This window comes from Falco naumanni, chromosome 2 (genome assembly GCF_017639655.2).
Source record: "Falco naumanni isolate bFalNau1 chromosome 2, bFalNau1.pat, whole genome shotgun sequence".
NCBI classification, from domain to species: Eukaryota; Metazoa; Chordata; class Aves; order Falconiformes; family Falconidae; genus Falco; species Falco naumanni.
Window position 1 is genome coordinate 8,092,330 of NC_054055.1, and position 21,166 is coordinate 8,113,495.

The 21,166-nt window shown below is 38.3% G+C and overlaps 1 protein-coding gene across 1 annotated transcript; it reads right to left on the reverse strand.

The window, feature by feature from the left end:
• Nucleotides 1–449: 449 nt before the first annotated feature.
• On the reverse strand, nucleotides 450–20,954 carry CCDC83 (coiled-coil domain containing 83). The gene is made up of 11 exons (XM_040583311.1): nucleotides 20,903–20,954; nucleotides 18,191–18,303; nucleotides 15,319–15,403; nucleotides 13,189–13,357; nucleotides 12,409–12,576; nucleotides 9,546–9,637; nucleotides 8,325–8,393; nucleotides 5,722–5,843; nucleotides 4,612–4,697; nucleotides 2,937–3,121; nucleotides 450–1,106 (listed from the first exon to the last, which is right to left on the reverse strand). The coding sequence occupies exons 2-11, from the start codon at nucleotides 18,274–18,276 to the stop codon at nucleotides 915–917; spliced, it is 1,254 nt and encodes a 417-aa protein (XP_040439245.1). The 5' UTR covers nucleotides 18,277–18,303; nucleotides 20,903–20,954; the 3' UTR covers nucleotides 450–914.
• Between the last annotated feature and the right edge of the window lie 212 nt (nucleotides 20,955–21,166).

Genomic DNA, 21,166 nt, shown 5'->3' on the forward strand with positions numbered 1-21,166 from the left:
GAAAATGAAAAATTTGACCGAGGTACAGGGTAAGCTGAGACATTACATTGATACAAGGTTTAAAAAAAGTTTCTTAAAAAAGCTTTGTTCCAAACAGCTGATTAACCCGTTAAGGTTTTAAATCAGATAATTCAATGCTTTCACAAATTTCTAAAGGGAAATGCATAGGTTGGAAGCCTGCTTGTGCCTGTGGAAAAAACCTGCATTGTGTACTCCTGGTAGAGTGTCCAGGATGTACAATAAGCATAGAAACCCCCTCACTGAATCGATGCGCTAAGATACTGTGTTCATACAGACCAGCTGCAAACCAAAGATACAGGATTACACAATGTATTTGGCCAATTTTAAAAAAATAAAATAACAATTTAAGACTTTCATAATTTTTTTCATGATTCTTTAATTTTTTTCCTTTTTTTTTTGTTATTTCGATATATTTAAGGGGTTTTTATGGAGACAGATAAAATGCATTTAAACATTCAATTTCTAGCAATAGTTGAGTTGTGCTTGGATAAATAACATTGTTTTAGCAAAGCATGTAACAGTTCTGTGTTTATGGCAGCCTGTATTTACTCATTCTGTGTCTGATCAAGAGGGAATTCCACATTTGACAGACTGCAAGTGGGGACCACAAAACCTACATATTAACTATGATCCTTTATTAGCTATCTGAGCAGCTATATGTGGACTGAGAAGCCAAAAAAAGTGCACGAGAGTGCTCACAGTGGTAAGGGAAGCAACCTTTCAATTAGCCGTCTGCACACAGACATGCCTCTCATTCAACTTGTATGTGTAAATCACGATTCAGGCACTCAAAAATAGTTTCCACAAAGCCCAGCACCACACACTTCTTGTAGAACAGAGCAAATATTTAATGAACTGAGAATGTTACATTTTGCGTTAACAGCACGGCTTGTTTATTTTTCACCAACCTTTTCTTTAGATAAGGCCTTGATCATCTGGGCTGTGATGTGCCCATCTGATTTACCAATAACACCATCTTCTTTGTGGCTCCTGCTTGGCATTTCTTCTGGTGCTTCATGAATAGGCATGGCTCTTCCAACCACACACATTAGCTTTGTCTCCAGAGGACCCAGTTTTAAGTATTCCTTAAGAAGAAAGAATATAATTCTTCTGCAATTACATAGAAAAGCAACCGTTCTTCAAAAAAAAAAAAAACCTAGCAACTTTCTTTTTAAAAGCAACTGTAAAGGTGCTGCCCTGGGTTTGCTGTGTTTGGTAGCATCAGTGTTAATGGGCTTGGTCTACAAGCCAGCTCAGCTTAGGAGGCTGCAGCCATGCTGCCCTCTTCTTTTCCTGTGTGTTTTCACTGATGACACTTTCTCTGCAAACTAAATTCTGCTCTCAAGTTCAGTTCTGTGAGAAGAATTAAACTAATCCAACAGTTCACTACTGCCAAAAGAGAGGTCCGAGCTTAGCCATGTGCTTCCACCACGGCTGTTCTGGCTCTGGTCTTCTCCAAACCTCTGAGTCAATTTGGTTGAATAACCCAACAGAAAACTAATTCAGGAGGAGAAAAAAAGGCAAGGTTTTCTGCTGGGTTAGGGACTGAATCAGCTATAGAAAAGGCTGATGTGCACTCTGCGTTCCCTAAGGGCAGGAGCAGGCCCGCAGAGCCAAGGCCAGGGAGAGGGGGAAAGGAACCCTGCAGTGCAAGCCCTTGAATCACCTGTCTTTAGTAAATGCTTTCATAATAGTTGCCAATGCAACTCCACTGTCAGCAGTTATACCTTCATTGTTAGGAAGTACAAGAACGTCAGCAGCACCTACGGCCCTCAGCAGGGTGGGCTGTGCAGTGCTAACAGCAGGAAGAAAGAAGTAAAGCTAGCATTCCTCTCCCAAGGCAACAGCTGCAAGGGAACAAGCACTTGCAGAGAACGTTTTTGTTACGACGGAGCCACTCCTGATGTTATCTCTGATCAAGGCAACAGGATGATTTCTCTGAAGACAAGTTGCATGGTATTAATCAAACTAATGCCAAATTACTAGAAAAAGAGTTGTAGCTGGGGTTATTTGTGTGTGTGTGTGTATGTGTCTCTTTAAACTCCATAATGAGTAAGTTTGAATAAAATATTCAAGAGTAAAGAAACATTATGGAGAAGTATCTTTACACAGCAAGCCCTGCAGTCTGCACCACGGCTGTATCATCTTTAATTTGCAGTAGAAATTGATGATGTAGAGTAATATATTTTCTAAGAATAGTTAGTTTATTAAGAAATGTATTCAAGTTTTCATAACAAGAATGTAGTATCAAAGGCACCCAGGAAACATCTTTTTGCAAGCCAGGACTGAAGACCTCCTGAAGCAGCTGCCACCACCTCTTTTGAGAGCCACACAAACTGCTTATTTACATATAACCTGTACCTTTTTATTTTCTCAACCCCTGTATTTTGCACCCAGGAACACCTTCATCCTAGCTTTCTGTTGAAGGAATAAACTACTTACTGAACATTTAATGCTACTATGCAACATAAATTCTAAAGGACCAACATCCAAGCAAACAATTCTATGCAATACCGCAGAAAACTGTCACTAGCTGACACTCAGGATTCTTGCTAGGGGAATTTCATCCTGACACTCACATATGCTGATTCCTAGGACAGCATTCAATTGCCAGAAGGGCGCATCTTGTGCTACGAGAAATGCCCTAAAGCATCCAAAACGTCCAGGTGAGACTGGCCTATATGACACAGAACCTATATTCTTTTGGCCCAGCATCTGAAGGACAGGGAGTGTCCTAACGATCTCATATAGAACCAGATGCCTATGATTAAGCATCTGAGTGGCACACTAGGTAAAAGACATTGGAGTTTTCTCTGCCATAACACCACTGGGAATAGAACGCTCCTGGAAGTAATTCATGCTCCATACAGAAAGATGTTTGTGTCAGTGAAAGACCCGGTAACTTTAACTCGTACCTGGAAATCTTCTTCAGCTTTGTACAACAAACTATCAACAGTTGGAGTGAATGACTTTTCCCACAGCTCCTCATCACTGTCTTGAGGCTTCTCATTCTCTGTTTTAGACTGAATCTTTGGAAAGGCTTTCTTTTTCTGACAGGAGACCGTGTCACTTCTGAGATTTTCATCTCCATCTGTCTTTGCTTTTTAAAGAGAAGAACGTTGATGTGTATGCAATCATTAAGCCTTATGAAAATCAGAATTAGTACATGATATGAGCATTGCCTGCAATCTTTAATGTGGCTTGGCCAGTGCAATGCAAAGAACAGCTTGGTAGGATTTTTAATTGGCAATCCAAGCCAAATGTTGATTTTGCTCACTGATTTTTCTATATTTATTTCTGTTCACAATTTCTGATCAAGCTCAGGGACTGAAATTGATTGGAAGTTAGAAGTAATGGGTCTGTGGGACAGGCCAGGAGGAAAAAAAAAAAAGAGCTTTTATCAGTTCAACTTAAATTTTACATAGCCCTGAAAAAAAATATAGGACAGGCAGCAAAAAGAAGTATAATTTTTTAGTATATCCATGTATCTATATCTACACATACCCAAGTTCCTGAAACACAGCTAGTCTACTTATAACTCCCCTGAAGAACTCACATTTGCAGTTCATGATTTCCCAGGATGGCAATTCTGGGACTTTTCCCGGGACAATGTCCTGACCCCAGCTTACTGAAACAAAACCTACTTCTCCCAGTAACATTTGTAAAGGTCTAGCAAAGGTGATAGAGCTGAACTGTTTGAAGCAAACATATTTCTAATTCAGAAATCTTAGTCAACATGTTTGCTGGTGCCTGATGGTTCCAGAAAGGCCCACCAATGGCTGGAACTGATCAGAACTTCAACAAACTTGTTCACAGTATCCATAACTGTATGGCTTCAATTTTTGAAATTTACCCCTTTGATTTAATTTTGTCCTTTTGCCCCCTATTTCTTCTGCTCACACAGAGATATAAAATAAAACATGAATCCATAAAAAGCCACCCTAAATAAAACAAGAATACATAAAAGCCACCCTAATTAGATAAGCACAGTCACATGGTCCTTCTTGCCTAATGGTATATTCTTTTCCAGGGCACACCTACCAGAATAGATTGAGATTCAGCCCAAAATTCAGTACTGCTTACCAAGATTTTCAGCTCAGACTGAGCTCCACGTAGCTTCATCTGCTCTTGCCAGGGATTTATTTCTAATCTAACTGCAGTATATCTCTGTGAGCTGAATGAATGTAAAGTGCATGTACACTTCAAGTGAAAGCCCATGTAGAGTTCAAGAGTGTCCTCTCAGGGACAAGATACAATGAAGTTATGATGATATGCATCAGCAAAGAACTGATTAAGATATGAATCATATCTGCATAAAAGATGGCCAATCCTGTTAACCACATGCCAGGCTAGCTCTATATCAGTAATTATATTCAACAATCTAAACATCAACTTCAATTTTAAAACTGTATTACAGGTAGATTGCGGTTTTGTCTTCTTAACACAAACTGCAGTCTGTCATTGCTGTAGTGGCTGCAATTAAGTGGGAAATTAATCACCATGTCAAACAGGCAGTTTGATAAAAAAGAAAATAAAAGTACGTAAATGTTCGGTAACTTATAAGTTCTAAGCTGCTGGCATGTGCATTACCTGCATGTTTTCTATACTCTGCTTCTTTCATTTCATCCTTAGGAAATTCATCTTGCAAGCCAGCAGTCTGGGTAAGAAACAAATGCCTATGAAATTAAAAACATAAATTGATACTTATATTAGAGGTCTGAATTTTCTTTCTAAATTATTCTGTGCAATATTTTGGGGTGATGGGAAGGGCACCCTTTCCGAAAGCCATTTGCCTGCTTAACCACAAACGCGCAATGGTTTAAAAATGCAATGGAGGCAGCCAGGTAGCTTAGTGGCTAATAAGCTGCTCTTTTTTTATTCTTCGTTCCTAAGTTCAACTATGTCCATGAGACTAAAGGAAAACAAATGTTATAGTCTCCAGTCAGTCCAAGACTCAAACCACAGCTGGCAACTCTTGCTTAAAAGCAATCCAAAGTTTGGAGAGGAGAGAAAAATGGTCATTTCTTAGACTTGGAACTTTTTCATGCAATATGGCTAAAAACACTGAGCTGGGACTGGATAAATGAAGATGGATCATTCCCATTGTTACACCGTGGTTTTAATATCATTAGTGTCTGCATTTTGCAGCTAAATTAATCTTTCTCTAGGGAACAAGTTAAATAATTGCAATACAAAGGAACTAATATTACAGACACATCTACAGACAGACCTATCCCAAGGCCTCTTCCTTGCTCAGTACCAGGTCATCTGTTCCACTTGAGATTGCAAAACCCCATATATTTGCATATTAATCTTCACATCCTTGAATGTTTTGCCAACACTAAAGGAAAAATCTATTACTCAGCACTTGGATGGAGAAGCTGGGTCTGAGTCAATTAAATCGGAGAGAAACTATTTCCAAGCCCCAGTAGTATCCCCACTAAAAGAAAGCGAGTGTCACTAGGTCTTAATCGATTATAAAAGAACCCCATTTCTTTCCTGAATTTTGGTATTTGGGAGGTTTCAATGTTGCTGTCATCCTTCAGAGATACAAGTCCCACTCAGTTAAATCCTGCCTCCCCTCAACTAGAAAACTACCTTGGCTTTGTTGTGGGAGAGCCCAAATAGCTCTAGAGGCAGAAGGCAACATTACTTTTTTTAAAAATTAATCACTTTTGAATTTGTAAGGCATCATTTTACCTGTGTGCTTTCAGATTCTGAAGTCTGCTATTGACCAGTTTTGTCACTAAACCAATATTTTCTTCTTCCAGGAGGTTGATAGAGGCTTTCAAATCACTTACTTCCTTTTGGTACATCTTAATCTTTTGACAATTTAAAAAAAAAAAACAAGAAAGAAAAAAAAAAGAATATAATCTTACGAAGTCTATAGCTATTTTGGAAAGCTTTAATAGTAACTATCTTCATAGCACATGCCTAGAAAAAATGCAGCTCTATCAGCAAGACCACATTTGGTGGAGAAACAGTGACACTTTTTTAGGCAAGGGGAAGGTCTCTCTGGCTCTTTCACACCTTTATTAGGAGCTTTTACTGGGACAACTCTGTCAATCACAGCCACACATTTGGGCTATGCAGCCCTGATAGTAAGCCTTCTCATGCAGCCAAACAGGTCTAGTAGGCAGAAGCTCTGGATTTTTTCATTTTTGCTTTCACATTAGAGCTTTGAGAGAGAAAAACCTTCTTTGCAGAGTTAAATTCAGGATCCTGCTCAGCTAGTGTTGCTTTTCTAATTCCTGCCTATACATAAGACCTTCCTACCCAGAATTAGTGAAGCTTTTGGTCCAAGTAAGCTATGATGTTGGCTAAACTGCAGGTTCTACTTTCTTTTGGACTGGTAATCACCCCACGTTGCCATAAAGTTTTACTAACAAGGGATACTAGTTATTCAGTTCCCACAATTCCTCTTACTTTTCCTGAATTTCTTACCCCACTTCACAAGGAAGTGGAATGTACTATGGGACAGGTACCTTGCAAGAAATTTTAGCCATAGGCACGTGTTTAAAAGCAGCACCTAGTGATCTGAATGCATCTGTTCTCACCAAAGCCAAATTAACCCAGCTATACTCATCCAAATTTGCAGTTAAAAAATAGTTCCCATTTCTTCCAGGGATTAAAAAAGGTGCAAATGACAGGGCAGTAACCAGTAACAGGACGTGGCTTGGCACAATGAGGTGATGCAGCTTTGCACCATCTTGGTGTGACACAGTAACTGTAGAAAAATGTGACTTAAGTCTCCAAATCTGTTCAAATTTGAAGGTAACTAGTTTAGTGAAGGTAACTAGTTTAGGGTTGCTTTGGCAAGTCATTTTTCAGTTGGTTGGCCAAACTGAAAAAATGATGAATTTTAAACTGAGACAAAACTGAAATTTTTTATTTATCTCCCCAAAAGAAAATACTGGAAGAGTCTGTCAGCTACATATAAACATTAGCCTAAAAGAAAATATTACATCTGTATAAGAAAAGCAGAGAAAATGAAAGGGTGAATTCAGAGGACTGGGGAAGTTAGTGATAATAGTTTGGACTTCCAGAATAATTCAAAGCACTAATTCATAACAAACTAATTCATAACATAGGAAACTTCTAGTTGAGAGGAAAAACCCAAATCCCTCAACTCTGAAGTGAGGGCCCCTCAGGACATGAGTACTCCAAAGTGTACCTCTCTTGTTGACACTGCCTAACATGGGTAAGATTCCTAAGTGTTCAGTGAGAAAGGGAGATGGGAAGGGAATTCGTACTCATTCAGTGATAGGATGTATAGATTTGAGCTCCGGTTTGTTTATACAAATTAAAACAGTAATTCTTTCCTATTGGCCCCTACCTCATTGCCTAAGAAGCTGTGGTTTGGACATCCTCCCTGGCAAGTTAAGGATGCAAGCTCAGAGCTTATTAAAGGGAAGAAAGCAAGCTGTATCCCTGCACACAGGCAAGTATCTTAAACCAGTAAGTAAAATGGGGAAACCTCTGCCAGGTTTGTTGGTGTAGCACAGAGAAATAATAACGTCATTAATTTCCCCAAAAGTTTTGCTCAGTTCTAAATGGTGAGGTTATAAAGGTGGGAAAGGGTATTGCTTCCCTCCAATGTCTTGCCTAGATTTGATCGATCGTAACAAAGAACCTGTATTGATTGGAATAAACAATAAAACTTTCACTGTGGAAAAATCAGTTTCCTAAATTTGGCTCACAAAACAGTTTTTTCTTGATGAGGAAAGTTACAAAAGTCTAATATGTAGCTCTAAATTGCCATTAAAGGATAGTATAAGAGCTATCAATTAATCATTTACAACTATATACAATCCTGATTTTCCTCTCTTCAGTGTACTATTCTCCAGGGTTTCTTTATTATGTCCCGTTTAAAGCTGTCTCAAAGCCCTTTCTCCAAAATGTTTTCCAACATCCATATCTGTTTCCTTTCAATACTGCAGCACTAGAACTTTAATGCAATTCAAAACTACACTCTTCATATACTTACATGGTTGAACTTTTACATTATATAGTAACTCAGTTTCCACAGATACTTAATTGTATGGAACGTTGCAGCCCTTCACATAACTGCTGCTGGGGCAAGAAAAGGGGTCCTTCATTTGTGAAAGTAGATGTTCACCTTTTACCTTTATTCAGCACATACACTGTTTGCTACTCAGGATTACAGATTAATTACAGGAAAAGAGCTCTCCTTTTCCTATGAAAGTCTTCAGAGGTTTGTCACTAGAAACAGTTACAACTGTAGGCCATGGTATTTCACACCTGAACTACGATGATAAACTGTACACAGGTGATTCTCTTACCTCTTCTTTCAGCCATTCATTCTCTTCAATTTCTCTGAGACTGTTTTTGTCTAAGCATCTTAGGGCATTCTGAGAAAACACGATTTAAGATCATCTCCTCTGAAAGCAAGACTTTGACAGTGCTGCATACTATAAAGAACCTTCTGCTGTTTAGCAGGAGATAATTAAGAAACATCCACACAACAGACTGTAGCATTGCATCCCCTGAGGGATTACAAGGGGATTTAGTCCACAAGACCAGCTGTTTCTTCATCATCCTGTACGGTGCGGTTTATATGTCAAGCAATTTACCAATATTTTGTAATTTCCCATATTAAAATAGGACATTTCCTTTTGGTCTAACACATTCTGCTGTGTTCTCACTACTGCTCAAATCTTCCTGTTTTCAGGAAATCAGACAGAAATTTAGCTATTAAAAAACCCAAGCAAAATCACAAATTAGGCAGTACTGATCTATGACAAGGAGACATCTATGCTAATGAGCCAAGGCTACAATTTAATTATTGATGTCACTAAGTGGAAAGGAACAACTGGGAAGGAAGATGCTTCTGTAGATCACCACAAGCACAGTCCTTTGGATTATGTTCTCACGTGACTGAAAAGTCCAGCATGGAAGCCAGGGGAATTTAAAAACCTAATGGGCCCAACCAGTGATTTGTACTGGTGTGCTCTGCATACAGTGTAAGAAGTCATCACCATAAATACATTGTAAATCATATTTGCAAATCAGAGCTGACAATGTATCAATAAGCCTAAATTTTACTGTAAACTGCATTATTTTGGCATTTTAAAAATGTTGTACTTTACAAGTACAAGGCAACAACTTTTTCTTTTTTCAAAATTATGTATGCTTCCATGCAGACAATCTCTTAGTGCTATTTTTTTCTGAAGTGCATACAAATGTCAAAATCAAAGTCACAGCAAAAGTGACATGTTCTTGAACAAGTCATATCAGTGCGTGGTGCCCCACTTTCCCATACCTCCTTTGTCAAATTGCTCAGGCTACTCATTGTTAGCCTGATGTAAAAAGAAAAAAAAAAAGTACATGAGTGTATAACAATAACCAATGCTATGTTTAGTAAGAAGTTTTACAGTTTATTTTACTCCTAATTTATTAGAAAAGTTTCAAATCTTAATTTGAGATAAAATAATTATTAATGCAGAGTAGATGACTGCTAACTAAGATGAAGTTAGCACTTTTGAAAAAGGCAGAAGGAATACCTCATGAGCCTGTTCCTTACTTAACTCCATGTGCCTCTCAAGCAGTCTGTCATTTTCTTCTTTCACTGCTTTCAAAGTGTTTGTATAATATTCTTCAAAACAAAAAAAGAAAATCAGAAACCATTATTTGACATCAAATTCTGCTGAAAACAAATAGATAATCAGCATGTTGTTCCTAATCTGTAACTTATTAACCAGCATCACATGCATAGATGCTCCACAGAAAAGGATTCAAACATTCTTCTCCACAGAAATTGTCCTCCTAAACCCAAGTTATTGTAGTCTGAACTACAAAACTAAAACCTGAAGTGGCTTACACATTTCTGTTGGCAACTACAACAGCTGAGCAATTCACTGCTACAATATTGTAGCTTAGCATTAAATTTTGTCTCTATCAATCGCAGAACTCCTGGAGTCATGCAAGAGATTTGCTTAGAAAACTTGTTTTTTAGGTATAGAAGCATATTGGATCATCTTATCCATGTGGCATTTTTTTTTCCCCAACAGTTATTATACAGAGCCTAATACATTTGCTGACTTATCTAAGCGTTCCAGGGTGTTCTAATTTGACAACAGGACAAAATAGAGAATGCGGCAATTGCCTCAAATATTTGCTTTCATCGTTACTTGTGGTCGTTATTTAGGAAGCGTCTTACGTTAAACTGAATTTGTTTGGCCTCAAGTTCTAATCACTTGGTATTTAATTATTTCACCCTTCCCTTCAGTTGTTTTTGTGCTATTCTAAATAGCCCACTGCTCCTTAGTATTTTCTCCTTTTGAAGGAATGAATGACACTGTAGTAATTTCAAGGAAAGCACTTCATACTTGTTCCAGAGGCTTAAAATTCAGCCTGGCTCTGCACTTGTGTTGCAGACAGCCTATTGCTGATCTGGCTGTAAATGAGTATTTGGTCACGGACCCACTGTGGAGTCAAAGGCAGTCAAATATGAAAGGTGCATTAGTTGTGCATTAGTTCTTAATTTAACACTGTGGAAACTGGCCTGCTGTAATCAATCCACCATCTAGACTTGGCAGAATGAAATGGAAGTACTTACATACTATAACGAATTCATCTTTTCATTCTTTCAGACAAGTAAACAACCTGAGTTGTACTAGGAGAATGAAGAGAAGGAGGAACTGTTCAGACATACCTGCTGTTTCTAAGGAGGCTATTTTCCCTAACTCTCATTGGAACAGTTTCCCCCACACCTCATGTAAGTGTATGGCATTCTTTTTCTTCCTCTTCCCTCCAGCAATTTTGTTTAAAATGTCACCCCCAGACTACATGAACAGTGCCAGCATCAAGCCCTTCAGTGGTACCTACAGAGACAGAAACCTTTTCATCTATGTTTATTCCCTAAGCCTGTTACACATTCGAGAAGTGAGCAAGCTGACTTTGCTTCTGCATTACTCTGGATGCTTGTTAGATTTTTCTTTCTTTCTTTCTTTCTTTTTTTTTTTTTTTTTTTTTTTTTGTGCCGGCTAGAAGGCTGTACTCCCAGGCTACTTTATAAGTTTCATTTTAGGAAGTTGAGTAAAATATTATGCTAACATCCAGTACTGGCAGCATCATTTTGCAGTATGTTAATTAGGCAACTGCTATATATACCTCTCTAACTGTCTTTCTATAAATACACTTCCATTTGACCACAATTTTTTGGCTCTGTATCCTGTGACATGCATGAGGTCAGACTGAATGTTCTTACTAGCCCATTCTGGCATTCTATATAAAAGCCCATTCTCTTTTTCGTATTTCAGCAGCTCTATAGGAAAGTTACATTGATTAAGAACACAGAAAATGCATAATGAAAAATATCAGCCTCTCCTGAATACAGAGATGGATACCTGACAAGCTATCTGGCAACGCAGAAAACACAGATCTTAATCATGATAAAATCTGTTTTAAGAAACAAAAAGATAGCTTAGCTGGCTCTTATCCACAGTAGCTGATGCCTGGCAATGGTTGGCACAATATACAGAGACCCTTAGAGCAGTGTCACTGCCTGTTACTACCAGCTGCTTGGCTGTGGTCATGCATACTGAGAGGGACATAGAGGAAGAAAACCAGGACATCCTTCTCCCCTTAGAAGCATGGGTTATGTAACAGCAAAATATTGAAATGATTTTAAAATAATGCAGTAGTAAGGAAATCTTTGTGAAGCACTCAGCACCAGAATACATAAACTCTCAAATGAATTCCACTGTTGTGTCAGTATTGAAGCAGTTCCCAGTATTTGTGTATGTCTGTACTGTCAGTTTTGCAGGGCCTCCCTCATACAGGAGAGGATGCAACTCGGAGGCAAAGTTCCGACCACTGGCTAAACAGCTCCCTCTAGTTCTGTGTTTAAACCAGTATGCTCAATCGACAGCCTGTTCCAAGAGTGAGCTCATCGCACTTTCCTGTCAAAGGAGTTTTCAACATGTGAAGTGCTTGCAGCATGCTGAGAAGCAACAACAGCAGACAACATTTTCAAGTATGGCTGCTAAGGGAATCCCGTGTGTAGGTGACCTAGATATATGTAGATTTATTTTTAGGAAATTGCTGTCCTTCGCAGTAACGTTTCTTAAAAATGGGTTGCCTGTATTTTATAAGAAAATCATCAGAAGACAAGCTTATCAGTTTCTTTAAATGTTCATAATTTCTGCAACTTTGTCAATTTCTTTAGTAAAGGGATTTTCACAGACATAGAGACAGAGTTCTTCCATTTTACAGGATTATGCAGCCCACCTTAGGTGCACTGCCCTGGAAAGTTGACAGAAATTACTAGAACTTGACCTCAAATTAAATTTATAATTTAATTAATTCCTATAAGTAATATACAGACAGCCTGTAAAACTTGCATTACACTAGCTGTAAACTGACCTGTAGTTCTATGAAGGTTATCTTTGACTTCCTTAATGTCTTTTTCTAGATTCATAATCTTGTTGGCCTGTGTTTCACTTCCTACATTTTTGTACTCCAACCAAAAATCTCTCTCACTCTGCTTTACTGAAAGTTTTTGGGCAGTTTCTTCAATTTGGGAGTGCAGATCTGTTAAAATAAGAACATCAGAAGACAAGTTCATTACCAATTTTTTCAACTGATAGTCCATAATTCTTACAACTTCATCACATTCTTTATTAAAGGCAGTTTCACTGGGACTGGAGAAAGAAGGATGTTTCTTCTACGCTACGACATGATGGCCTCACAGAGTGTCAAGAGCCATTATCACTGCCTAACAGTCTGATCTTATCCTGCCAAGGAGGCACAACAGTCTCACTGAAATGTTGTAACCTAAGACATGTGTCTCCCTCAGAATCACAGGGATGGCAGACAGAACTTTCAACAATCAAAACTGGTCATTTTTGCTGACATCAATACTTTTTTTTTTAACTCTTCCAGTGAAGCCAGTGCTCAGGGCTTTCATGGGTTTCAACTGTATAGAAAAAATGAAGCCTCTCTATTTGCACAGTAATATACATCACTTGGAACAGATTAAGCCCCCACAATCTCATACCACGTTGAGAGAGTTTAATTTTGGGGAGAAAAATCTTTATGCCTTTTACGCAACAAGGAAGTTGAATCTCTACTTAAAATGCAAAAAAAAGTACTCAGTCCCAACTGTGTAAACTGCAGACTGCACTTCCACAACTCACAACATACCTTTCAGAAGTTGTTCTTTGTCCTTAACATACTGCCATTTTGCTTTCAGTAAGTCTTCCACATCATCTCTAGTTACAACCTCCTTTTCATCTTGTTTTTTCTTCTCCTCTTTTATTTTTCTTAGCATGCGCCTGATGTGTGCCTGCTGTTCTTCCTTCAGAAGGTCATTCTATGAAAGAACAACACAAGAAAAGGCATGTATTAAAACATTTTCAAATTAGTTTCAAACTTAAGTAATAAAGAAAAATAAAATCTGACCTAGTGCCAGGATACACTGCAAAAACACTCAGCTAAATACCTATTCTTCATATTCAAAAAGGATGAAGTTGAAGGGAGAGTCTGCAAGTCTCAGAAATTTCTCAGTAATTTCAGGATTGTTACAAGAAAATGAGAGACAAATGACCGCTGTACTTGGTGCAGCACTTCAATAGTCCTCCACTGCCTGCAAAGAAAATTCCTTGTGGGTCAATTTAATAAAAATATTTACTCATAGGAGTTATTTACTAGACACCAACATCCTTCATGAGAATGTACCACCTTCATGTAGAAAAGTCATCAACAGGTCACTTGTATACACAAAAGTAGAGAATCTTGTCAGAGCTGGAATTAGTTATACCTACTGATTCCACAACTGCAATTATAATCCCTTGCCATGACCCTTCAAGTGACACTCAAATTATTTGAAATTACTGATTTGTGTATGTTTGCTCTGAAAGGATACTGTAAAGGAGCAAACTGTAACAGTAACTGCAGCAGCTTGAGACTCAAGCATTACTCATTCTAGATGGATTAACTCAAAACCACTCAGAAACATTAAGAAGGGAACAAAGAATGGAGCTAAAAAAAATGTCAAAACATGGCTAAATTAAACAAACAGCACTTCAAGCACACTCTGAAGTACCCTGCACAGTCTAAAATATGGAGTTCTTGAGAGAACATGAAGTAGCAGCAAACTGGGGGAACAACCATAAAAGACTTACGCCTGCAGAAAGAAGAGCCAAATGCCACTTCCACTGATAGTTAAGGCCACAAGTGAGACACCATCCAGGCATCAACACTGAAAGGACCACCAAGGAAGGCTAAACAGATTGATACTAATAAAAGCAAGGCAAGTATCAGGCATGGGAAGGACAGAGAGACCTTGTTCATTTCAATGTTTCACTGTTACAGGAAGTGCAGGCTGCAACACTGTTTAATCTCACAATCCAGTTTAAGGCTTTTTGAGTGATTTTAATTTATTTCATTAGGTGGCTGTATATATATCCACTTTCGAAGTTCACTGCTTTCAGCTATCAGATGCCATATGATGGTTCTTTATATACAGTTCTTTATTTGCAGTTCATATGTACGGTTCTTTAAAGTGTCACTCAGGTACAATCAGTAGCTACATAACCGCATTCTAAACATGACCCAACACAGCTCTCAAGCCACAAGAAAGTGAGTCTTCATCAAGCAGTGCTACAAATTGCACCCTGACAATTGTGTGATGCTTGTTCCTCTTTGTTCAGTTTTCATTAAAACGAAATTTGCAAGAGTAACTAAGCTGTCATAGAGACCTGTGCAATTCCAGGTCACCTTAGAAGTGAACCAAGAAGGTCAGCAAATCTCAATATTTGGTTAGAGCTGCTAACATTACTGACAAAAAAAAAAAAAAAAAAAGAAGTTAATACCGTTTTTTCTTTACGCACTGAAATATTGAGGAATATGTGCAAGATTGTTTAAAAAGGCACACCTGAATGTACTGCAGTAAAGTTACCTACTAAAAGGGGGCTTGCTGTGCTCTGTTTGCTTCAGAGTAAGATTAAATACTTGGGCGGTTACAGAAAACACCTCCACTGAACTCACATTACCTTACTGCTGTCTCCTATTCTGCAATGTTTTACTCCTGCAACTCCTTTTTTGCATGGCTATATTTAGGACATTTATGCTTTATGCCACATTTAATTCAGATCACACTTAACTTTTAGCACATAAAGTGACTCACTAACGCTAGTTTCATTGACCGTAAGAAATACACTGCAACGACTAGTTTCAGTGAATGTAGTATTAGGACTGAAAGAATAAAATCGAATCTGCAAGTTAAAATACCACATATAAAATGTGTTGAGAGAAGGATGCACAGTCACTTACTCTTTCATGATATTCTTTGTTCTTTTTTTCCACTTGTTTCAGATCAAATAAAACCCGATCAATTGCTGCTTCTTTTGTCTTAATTCTGTGGAGAAAGAGTAAAGAGACATTCTTACAAAAACAGAAGAGAGGAATGTTACTTAAGCTAGATTAGATGCAAATACTACTGAAATGTTTATTTTCATATCATATTGCTTGACCCACTTGGGTTGATACCACTATCCGCTTACTATGCGTAAAGAAATTATTTCCCATATACATCTAGACTGTCATGTTAGTTTAGATCTCACACTCCTACTGGGAAACACACTCCCTAATTATGCTGTTTTTTTGTAACCGCTAGAGAGGATTAAGCTGAATTATTCTTTCTGGCCATGGTTTAGCTGACCTATTGCACCGGTCTTTTATAGGACAAGGATATTTGCGTTCCAGAAATATTTATTTTCCACTCACTATAGAGAAAGCCTAGGCAACTAACTCAGACATAGATCAGATGAATCCCAAACTGGAAAATTAAATGGGATTCAATTTTTCTGAAAATGTGGTTTGTTGAGCTTTATAAACTGCATTTGTACACCAATAACTTGTTAGCCTTTAAGAAGCCCTAAGGGAATAGGGACTGCAGCCTGAGTAGTATCTTCTGAGTACATTTACACATTTTTGTAGAAGAACCAGCTTACTGCTTTCACAATTTTCATAGACTTATTTATCATCTTCTTTGCCACAGCTGTAAAATAAGTATTTTTTTCTGATGTTCATTCTTCTAGAAGAAGAAATACTGGGTTGCAAATGGTGTCTGTTTGCAAAATTCTCTGTAATCTTTCCCTCTGTTCCCAGAATTAATTCACCATATGGCACATCAGAGGCAAGTATTACAATTATCACAATATCTTTTACTGTTCCTTGAGGTTTTGTTTTGGGGGGTGGGGGGGGTGGGGGGGTTGGGGTTGCCCCTCCCTATTAAGTTGTTTTAAAAGAAGATAATTTTTTGCTGGCTAAGTTTGAATCACTCAGTCACACAAATTGCAGGTTATTAGATTTGCATCCTCTGGTGTCAGTGTGCTCCAAGGTATTCTTCAGGTTTTCTATTAAGTACAAGGATATTAATTAAAGAGACTAGAACAGAGATATGGAAGTATGGTGGTGATGGCTACAGCAAAAATATATCACTTATTAGACAGAGGTGACAGCTTGGCCACACAGTATGACCTCCTAAACTACCTGCCATTTTAAACCATTTCTGTATCTTGAATACTGCTGATGTTAATTTCTGCTACTTTAAGATTTTCCATGAAGTGGCAGTCAGTCCACATCCATCACCTTGTTAATGCCAAAAATTTATATGAGTAGAATTTGCTAATTTGTTCACTACATATTGGAACTTTCCTCTTTAGATTATTTTTCTTTGGTATTTGCAAGATTAAAGCAACAAAATAGCTAGACTGATGATTCCTTTTGTATTATTTTTCTCAATCCTGTATACTAGGTTTCATCTAGATGATTTAATCATCTAGAAACAACACTCCTCTCCAGTACCATGACAGTTTTTCCAGTCTGTAGGATGTTACTTGGGCAAGTAATCCATGGGATTTTTGTTCCTAACCAATCCTGAAACAGAAAACCATACTAAAAATAAATACCAAATTCACTAGGAACAGCAACCATTCTTCAATCCACAGAAGAAAAATCAGGAATGGAAGTTAAATAAATACTATGCACTCTATAAATCTTGAAGCCAAATGTGACATTCACTTACGTGATTATGCTGCTTTGTTCAATTAAGTGGTACAGAAAATTTATAGATTAGAGATGTAAAGAAGGAGAGGGAAAGAGAGGAAGATAAAGACAGAAAGAAAAATACTTTTCTTCCCTTTTTTCCCTACCGTTGCTGTAGAAACTAAATATGTTTAGTGTCAGTGGACGCTGTGTCAGTACAGAACCCATTTCAGTGGAAGACTCTTCAGACAAATGAGTCATTTGCTTGGATATTTGAATATGCCTAACAATTTTATCAGGAAGTGGTGCAGGGTTTTTTTTCAGCCTAGCAATACAGTTTGCTTATTTCTTAGCAAAATAGATGGGTTTGTTGACTTTTTGGATGGTATTTATTTATGATTCAGCTAAATCGAGTCTGTTTCGCTGTGGAAACTTGTACTCTGTTCTTTGTGAAATGAAATAGAAAATCCCGGGTAGATGCTGTGAACTCCTACAGATGTCACTTGAGCTATATTTGGTTGCTCTTCAGTTTGCTTAACCCGCTTTTCATTTCTACACCAAGGCACTACTCCTTGCTCCTAAATGCTGATAATTGTTGAATATTGGATGCTATTGAGGTTTTTACCTCCCAGTTTCTGTCTCTTTGATAAAAGTCAAAGAGCTTCATTTTTCTTCTTCTCCCTATCTACTCAAGAGACTGCAGATCAAATGAATTGGTCTATTTTGTAACTACTTCAGATATTCTCCTCTTGGCTCTTATTTTTCTCTGCTTGATTTTAAAAGACCTTGAAGTTGTCCCTCCATTATTTTCAAAATAAAGCACTTCCCTTGTGCTCTACTCTCAGCTTCACCAAGGGAGCAAATTGTAGATCTTGATGTTCTGGCTAGTGACCACATAATAAAACTCTTTTTGCAAAGTTATAACCTAATGGCATAAAATTATTTCAGACCCACTTAAATGCTTTCTTATAGGTATGGTTTTGAAACTGTATATTTCCAAAATAACCTTGAAAACCCAAAACAAGAACACAAAAGAACAGTACATAACTGCCACAGTCAATCAGCTCAGGCTCTGAACTGGGTAAATTGTCTTTGTAATCTGCTTTATACATGCACATATTCTATATGAGTGAAAATTTAAACACATTAAACCTACTGAAATTCTAGTAAGGCTTCTGGGAAAGCTGATTCAGGCTCTTTAAGTTGCTCTTCCGGTTTCTCCTCTTTCTTCTTCTCTTCCATGTTTTTTGTTGTACTTAGAAGTTAAATCTAAAGACAGGAAAGGACAAGCAGAAAAGAAGGGGGCGGGGGGGGGGGGGGGAGAGATAAATGAACGATCTACAAGACGTCATATGTTCACCAGCTTTTTTCACTTGTGACAAGTTCTTAACAGTTCTGAAATAAACAAAACAATGTTTTTTGACAACAATAATCCTGCCCAGGGTAGCACACAGGCCCATGTTTTGGGGACATCCTGAAGTGTTGCCCTGAGTAAAGATATGTTTGTGAACAGTGGCCTCTGTCACTAGTCACTTATTGCATCCCTTGCTGCGAGCTGTGTTTCACATTCTTGCAAATCAAACAAGCAGTTTTTCCTTTTCCCAGCATTTGCCTCTGTTTCTTTATTGGGCTTGTTTTATGGAGTCCACTTGTTAATATGCATCTCTCTCCCGCTCCTTCTGTTCTCATAGCACTATGAATATTTGCCTTTCACTGCAACCCTGATATCAGTTTTCATTGTCAGAGCTGGAACAAAACCACTCTCTGAAGTGATATGCATGTAAGCAGTATTCCCTGGGCTTGTTGTCACAACTACCAAGCTCAGAATTCAACTGACAATGAATAGTTCTGTAATGGAACTGGTAGCACATATTATATAAAATAAAAAAGGTCACAAGAAAAGGGCACGTATGAAGATTCTTCACTTTTAGTGGTCACATAATTAAATGCCAAAACCAGATTAGTTCATATAACAGAGGAGGTTTTACTGAATGAGTAGAAACACTGTATATAACCTGTTTTCATATTAAACTGCTTTTCTGAATTTAAGTTCTGAATTCTATCAATTCTCACTCTAATAGCTAAAATTGATAACAACTTGTTCTGTGACTAAATACAGCAGACGGTAGTTTTCCCATTAAAATGAACACAAGGAAACAGAAAGAAATCAGTGGAAAGCCACATAGCAGGCCTGCCAAATCAATGTAAAATCAAGGGAAGGAAGTTAAAACAACTATTGACAGATGCACTCTAATCCACATGCTAGCGCATGCCTTGTCACTGTATTCACTATACCCTGAAGCAAGGCAATGTCAGCTTTCCATACACAAAATAACTTTCTACCCTCGATTAGCTGATGCCTGCTGATGAAACAAGTGAGTGTGCTGAGGGCAGGCAGTGTGCTGTATATTGCAGAAAGGCTTGTAAAAGGGATGTTCACTGTGTGGCAGCTCTACAAGGTAAGTGAAAAGGTAAACATACCTTGGAGTCTAATATCTCCACACAGCTCCTTAGCCCTTGGAATATCTTTTTCATAATGTTTTATCCAGAAGAATTTTATTCCTAGTCTGTTGAAAACCTACTTGTGCAGATTTTGTCTGTTCTGCTGCTGAAGAAAAGTTCAGACTCACAGGGACAGTTGTCTACAGCTGTCAATCACTGCCTTTGCACCACTTGGTTATTTATGTTACCGGTACAGCTAATGTAATTCACAGAAACCTGGAAAATCCTGACTCCTACCAGCTATACTTTTAACTTCTGAAATGTCCCAGATCAAAGTTTTAATGTTTGCTACACGTTAGTAAAATATTTCCACTGTGAAACTTCAATACAATCATGCCTGTTTCACAGTATCACCACATGACTGCAGCAAACCTTACTGACATTTACATCCAAGAAAAAAATCCTTTCGTACCTGAACGTCCACTTGAGTCTGAAGCTATATTGAGTCCTAAATATTCACACACAACCTTTGCAGATAACAATTATACAACATTTTTCATGAAACTTTTAAAAACCCTAAACCCATGACTTTTGCAAGATTGAGATTTTAAAAAAAGGAAGTGAATTAAGAAATCTCACTGAAACAGGAAGTTAGGTATGTAGCATCCCTAGACCCCTCTCAAATTTCCAGTCCAAATGCACAAGTGCAGGATATGGGTTTTAAGTATAAAAAAATAACTTGTCATCTTTCTTCAGTGCAGAATTAACTGGACTGGTGTTGATTCCACTTTCACTTGAGAATTCATTGTACTGATTTTCATCAGAAATGGAAGATCACCGCAGCAATCCCCAGCTTTTTTTTTTTTTTTTGCCTTTTTTTTTTTCTATCCCTTCCACTAAACAAATAATCAAATACCCTGCTTAAAACTAGATACAAACTGAAACATTTTGAACAGCAGTACTTTGAAAAATTTTGGGGTTTTTTTTGGAACTCCAGCCCCAGGTGAGCTCCAGCAATATAATTATGAAATTCTTCCTGTGCAGGGACCAACAAAAAAGCCTCCAAGCTGTACAACAAGGTAAAACCCCATACTATAATGACAGATTCGCTGGATTTTGCAAACCATAGAAAATGCACACACATGAGAGAGAAGGGAATGTGTTTAGGGGGACTGAGAATTAACTGCAGATTTTAAACCAGCAGGAAAACATTTGCAGAGGGCAAGATTTATTTCTTCTCTTCTCCCAAACCATCTATGAGGCACAACTCTTCACAGCCCCCCCCATTATGGCTAGCAGCACTTTCTCAATCAATAACAACACTGTCATTAGAGCCCCAGGAGAAGCTAGAAGATCCCAGGCACTGCCACCCCACTACTGTGACTGTCCAGACACTCCTTGCAGGGACCACCCGCTCGCCACTCACCTGAGCTCAGTCACCCTCACCAGTGCCGCCCACACCAGCACCTGCATTCACACCGTTACCACTGTATCTCAAGCAGCTGCATTAGCAGGAGCCTCCCTCAGCTCCCAGTCATAATTACCTCAGCACCCAGCAGCCACACGGGGACCTCTTCCCAGCCTCCAAAGCAGGCTAACACCTCCCCCTTGCCCTCAGTCCCGGCATGTCCCTTGCACATATGCCCGCACACTCACCACCAGGCACCTCAGTGGGCAAAGCTGGGCCACC

Bases quoted from the DNA above. Each gene is read 5' to 3' on its own strand.
- CCDC83 (XM_040583311.1), bottom strand. From the start codon at position 18,276: ATGGAAGAGAAGAAGAAAGAGGAGAAACCGGAAGAGCAACTTAAAGAG. The intron at 13,358-15,318 runs GTAAGTGACTGT...GTTCTTTCATAG, and splicing joins ACAAAGAATATCATGAAAGA to AATGACCTTCTGAAGGAAGA. The intron at 5,844-8,324 runs GTAAGAGAATCA...AATTGTCAAAAG, and splicing joins ATGAATGGCTGAAAGAAGAG to ATTAAGATGTACCAAAAGGA.